At 52.7% G+C, this 5,624-nt stretch overlaps 1 protein-coding gene across 1 annotated transcript; it reads right to left on the bottom strand.

Annotated features, from left to right (window-relative positions):
• On the bottom strand, positions 1 to 1,816 carry NKX2-4 (NK2 homeobox 4). Its single transcript, XM_069609021.1, has 2 exons — positions 1,450 to 1,816; positions 1 to 629 (listed from the first exon to the last, which is right to left on the bottom strand). The coding sequence occupies exons 1-2, from the start codon at positions 1,814 to 1,816 to the stop codon at positions 1 to 3; spliced, it is 996 nt and encodes a 331-aa protein (XP_069465122.1).
• Between the last annotated feature and the right edge of the window lie 3,808 nt (positions 1,817 to 5,624).

Here is a 5,624-nt window from a genome sequence, read left to right as displayed (position 1 = left end):
TCACCACGTCCTGCCGTAGAGCAGGTTGGCGTTGACCATGCCGTTGCTGTAGTCGACCCCGGAGGCGTCCAGCTGGGCCATGCTGGCCACCTGGTTGTGGATGGTCGGCGGGCTGGGGGTCATCTCGTCCAGGTCCGCGGCCTGGCTCAGCACGTTCACCTGCTGGCTCTGGTGGGCCCCGCTGCCTTGCTGCTGTTGGCCCTGGTTGGGGGTGGAGGTGCTGGAGCCGCTCTGGCAGGGCTTGCCGTCCTTGACCAGCACTGGCACGGCCACCCGGCGCGGTGACTGCTGCTGGCACAGGGAGCTGTCCTGCTGCTGCAGCTGCTGGCTGACCTTGTCCTTGGCCTGGCGCTTCATCTTGTAGCGGTGGTTCTGGAACCAGATCTTGACCTGGGTGGGCGTCAGGTGGATCATGCTGGCCAGGTGCTCCCGCTCGGGCGCCGACAGGTACTTCTGCTGCTTGAAGCGCCTCTCCAGCTCGTAGACCTGCGCCTGCGAGAAGAGCACTCGCCTCTTCCTCCTGGGCGCGGCGTGCAGGGGGGCCATGGACTTGGCGGCCTCTGCGATCCCGCTCAGCGTGCCCATGCCGGCCATGTTCATGCCCGTGGAGGGGCCCATGTACCTGGAAACTAAACAGAGCAATAAAATAGATGGGGTCAGTGCAAAGCAAGCAAGGCAGCATCCAAACAAACATTCATGCGCGGTGTGGGATATTTAGCTTGCCGACAGTTCAATGTCCCTGCTTTATACCTGGGTCTCTTCTGAAATATTTTCCGGCCACACAAGTATTTGCTAGAGAATAATTAAAATGGTTAATTAATTCCTTATGGGTTTTTGCAGCCTCTACACTGTCACTGCGATATGATGAATCGAGTACAAACCACCTTATTCCCATTATTTAGTTCATTTCTGGAGTTTGGAAATGCAGCCGTACACTCCCTCTCCTTACTAGCCTGGTGCTTGGTGGACGTAAATTGTACATCATGAAACACCTGTGATCGAATTAAATGTGTTTGAAAGAACGAAAATATTGGTGTCCATCTGCATTGCGGCACCGATGTAAATTCAACTGGACTTGGGCAGCCTGCCCAGTCTAAGCGGGGTAAAGGTTCGTTGGGACACTACAATATTTAGTGTAGGCTAAGGGTAATTTCGATTTATTGAATGCCACATCGTCCATTTTTCGTTCATTACAGTTCACTATTTTGTTAGGCTGGCAAAGGTCTGCTGCTGCGCTTTTGTAATTGCGGTTTTATTTGTTAACCCCGCAAGCATATTTGCTTAACTTCTGGTGGAAATGATAAAAATGATCTTAAAATATGAAATGGGAGTTTACTCCAGTGCAAATGCACAGCTGGCAGTGCCGGATATTGAAATGTGAACGTTACAGGTGGGGTTTGCGTTTCCTTCCAAGCCATCGGTCAGGGCGCCCTGGGGCGCTGCACTTACTTGTGGAGTACCTGGGGTCCGAGTTGGCACCGTACCAGCCGCTGGCTGCCGCGCTGCCCCGCATGCTGTCCTGGTAGCCGGAGAGGTCGCCCATGTTTCCGATGGCCCCGTTGCAGTAGCCGCCCATGGCGCCGTGGGTGAACTGCGAGACGCCGTGCGGCATGTGGTAGGGGCTGGCCCCGTGGCCCATGGCATGCTGCTGCATGGCGGCCGCCGCCTGCGGCACCTGGCTCTGGCGGTAGGCTCCCAGGGGGCCGCCGAAGCTGCCTGCGCCCTCCATGCCGCCCAGCTTCTTGTAGGACTCTTCGATGGGGCTCAGGATGTCAGTCACGGAAAAGGGCGTCGTATGCTTGGGGCTCAAAGACATGGTTCAGCGACCGAGGCAGGTGGGGAAAGCGGGCGATGCGACGAGCCCCTTGCGTGTGTGGTGTCAGCCCTCTCTGGCGCATGGACGGAAGAGGGCGCCTGGAGGAGGGCGCCCTGCAGGAGGAGGAGGCCAGCCCGCTCTTATCTCGGGTTTATTTTAGCCCGGCGCCAGGTTTAAGGCAGACTCCATGGTGAGGGGGCTCGGGGGTGGGGGGCTGGAGGTAAAGAAGCTGTGGGTGGGGGCGAGGGTGCTAGGAAAAGAGGAGGAGCTTAAGCAGCCCACAAACAATGTTCATTGACATCTCCCCAAACCCTTGCATGCGGTTTGTAGGAAGGTAATAGAAAATATTGCTGCACTATCCACAAGTGTTTTCTGACATTTGATTCTGAAGTGCCCACGAGGATCCCTTTTTTTGCTGGTCCAGGGAAAGTGATCTGAAGACACGTCGTTGCGAGGCAGCGGCCTAGGCCTACTACAGAGACCCTACAGTTGGTCGTATCTCAGTACATAAAACACGCATCACTTTCCTATTCCAAAGTGTTATCCAGTTTGGACAGAAAATACCCCGTACAATGAGCGTGTCCTTTATACATTAAATGCACCCCCTCTCTCCCCAAAGCCATCTTCTGTACTTCACGCACACCCACGTTTCTCGCCATGCCCTTCTTTCAGCGGGTCCCATCTGCTGCTCCCTCCGTTTGAACTGAGTGGGCTCCTGGAGCGCGGGGCATGGGCTCGGGTGTGCTAGGTGCTTCCTCTAGCAGGCTCTCCGCCAGTCCATCTGAACTAAAAGGGCTCTTTGGTCCAAGGACAAGCATCGGGCAGCATAAAAAAGCGCCTCAACAAGCGCGCTTTGCCATTGTAGGTGCTCGGGGCCACCTCACTTGCGAGCCTTGAGCATCGTTCTGTGGCAGCCGAGGGGCACTTGGCCATCGCACTGAGTACCTCAAGCCTCAGGAGAGCCAGCAACACGTAGCCAGCATTCTTGTGAGTAGAATACTTCATTTCCAGCGATTTTTTTTCCTCCTACACTTTTCTTGCTGGACGCCTCTGTTCATACGCTTATATTTGATTTTGAACGTCTCAATTCGTTCATGACGCCCGTGTCCTGAAACCTTTGGTTTAGTTTTGGAACGTGTCTGCGAGTGCCGCCTGGAAGATCTGGGTGCAGGGAGCATTTCGCTGGCTGGGGTGCAGCCTCTGGGATCCGTGAAGGCAGGGACGGTACACGACGAGTAATAAGTATCGCAAAGTGTTCAATACGGAAGCGGCCCACCTACCCAAGCGCATGACCGCGGCTTGACGAGTCTCGATACCCGCAATCCTAAAGCGGAGCCCACCCTTCCCCAATGCAGATCCGGCACTGTGCACCCCACCTCGAACCCCGCCGCAGCAGGCAACTTTTATAGGTTTCAAATGCGCCTTTTTACCGCGTTAAGTTTGGAATCTGAAAGGGTGACCGTATTGTAGGAAACCCAATAAACCTTTACTGCCCCTGTGAAGGAGTTTCTTGGCACGTGTCATTGGAAACATTTTAGGGGACATATGTTTAATCTGCTCTATTTAATGCATGGCGATATTTTTAAGAATCTCAATTTGTTAACTATATTTTAGTCCTTTCCAAGGTTAATGACATAACGGCTCTATTGGAAAAAAATACATCTAAATAGTATGAAAACAAGGACTGTGGATATTTTAAAAGGCGAAGGGTGTAAGTTTATTTAACAGTAAGTACCTGTATTTTAAAAACAAGGGATCGTTTTTAAGCAGACTATAAGTGACATTTTGTGTACACGAATATCGAATAAGTGACTTAAATAACACGTATGGGACAGTTTTATTTTTAAACTTTGGGCAGTGATTTTAGGCACAATCAGTTTCGGGGGTATTTTCAGCATCTCGAAGCCCAAGAACTTTTGCAAACTTTGAATTAAAAATCGTTTTTCTTTAGCGCTTAACTTCCGTTATCTCCCGCCCCTAACGCGGCGATAATCGCTGTTGATTTTAATGCTACTCGAGTCCTTGGAATATTGACAGCCGTGTAGCTGCCGCCACGAGTCGACTTTACACGGTACACTTTTTACACGAGCCAGCGCACAATTCACGTTGCTGCATGTCTCGCCCCACCGCCCCCCCCCCCCCGCATATCCCATTATTTTTAGGTCTTTGAAAAGACCTGACTTATAGCTAGGCCCATAAACTTCAGGTATGTCCGTTTTAGCTCGATCTTAAAGTTCTGGTTTTAAGCCCCGTTAAATGTTGGCAACTTTTCGCCCGCTTGCCAGGCGAATCCGCCCCTCATCGGGGCAATTTGACAAGAGATCTGGTTGGGTGCTTTTAGGCTGGTCTGCGTCCGTGGCAAGTATAGATGAGTGGCGCCCACCCTACCCCGTGCCAACCAGGGCATAGTCCGAGGGCTGCAACTCTGCAGGTGCCGCAGAATAACCATCGTAGCCCCCGTCCACAAACCTCTACACAAGCGGAGCCGTCGCCCACCTTGGCGCAGAAATCGCAACAGGGGGAAGGCACGCCAGGCAAAGTGCACACAACACCCCGACGCGCGGGGATAAAGGATTCGAAATGCCCACGTTTCCTGTGCCTTAAAACCCACAACGCGCGTCATCTGCACCCTTTGCGCTTTAAGATGGAAATGCTGCATACATCTGCTTTTAAAACCGGCAGAAACTCGCAGTTTGTAAACTGTATTCTGACATTGGTGCGAAGCCGATCTTTTAAACCGGTCCACCTCTATTGTATACACCGCTTTAAATGCGGCTTGGCTCGGTGCACTTCACGGCCATTCTTCACGAGGGGGCACTTAATTCTCCCCCTCCCATCCCCCGCCGTGGCAGGTGCCCCTTTTAATGCACATTCACGTATACAAAGATGGGTACCCCTGGCCCCCCAAACGCACACAACGCCCCCTCGCCCCAGTCGGCGGTTTACATCGTTGTCTATTTATTTAACACGCTCTTTGTATTGATTTTCTATTGCGGCAGTTTGCACATCTCGGAATTAGCAACTGGTTACGCAGTGGCCATGTTTACTCGGCACTTGTTTATCCCCCCCCCCCCCCCTCTTAGTTGGCACTCATTTAAAACCCAGCGCAGACCCATTGTGTGTGTGCGCGCGCGGCAGTGTTCCTTTTCCCTATTGCGCGCCGTTATTCGCCCGAAACCCACAGTACACCTGCGAGGATGGCGCATTTCGGCGCAGTTCCGGCGGCGGCCTAAACTCGATTGATTGCAATTGGTATAGCGCGCGTGTGCGGCCACCTAGCGCTGTAAGGCCTTGCGAAAAAAGGCTACCGCCCGGTTGCCGTTCCTGTTTTCACTATCCTGGCATTCGTTTAGCTTCCTTTCAATGACCGCAACTGTCATTTTGAAAATAATTATTTTAATGTTCCGTTTCACCTGCTTTGTATAATTTCCAAGTCTGTGTGCGTGCGCTCTGGACTTCCCGCCCTGTTGAATGTCATGCGAGTTGCAAGCCACGGCTTTGGCAATTTTAATATTCCAGGCACAGGCAAGAACGTGGTGCTGTTGCGGTATGGTCGCTGCGATTCGTGTACGGTGCGTTTTACCTTGGAATGTGTATTCGCGTGACCTCGTGTCCCGGGAGCGTGCTTATTTTGAACCTTTCTCTTTCTGCCGCGATTAAACGCGCGTTAAAGTGGGCGCCGGCCTGTGGTTGCTTGGGGGGTGGGGATTGGTCTTCTGTCCACTTTCCCGTCACTGTGTACTGTCAGAACGCTGTCTGAGGGTAACCGTGGGGAAGATGCCCGTGGGAATGAGGATTTACCTTAAAG

The sequence above is a fragment of the Ambystoma mexicanum genome, chromosome 4q, assembly GCF_040938575.1.
Source record: "Ambystoma mexicanum isolate Mex_15411 chromosome 4q, UKY_AmexF1_1, whole genome shotgun sequence".
NCBI classification, from domain to species: Eukaryota; Metazoa; Chordata; class Amphibia; order Caudata; family Ambystomatidae; genus Ambystoma; species Ambystoma mexicanum.
This window is presented reverse-complemented; position numbering and strand designations above follow the sequence as displayed.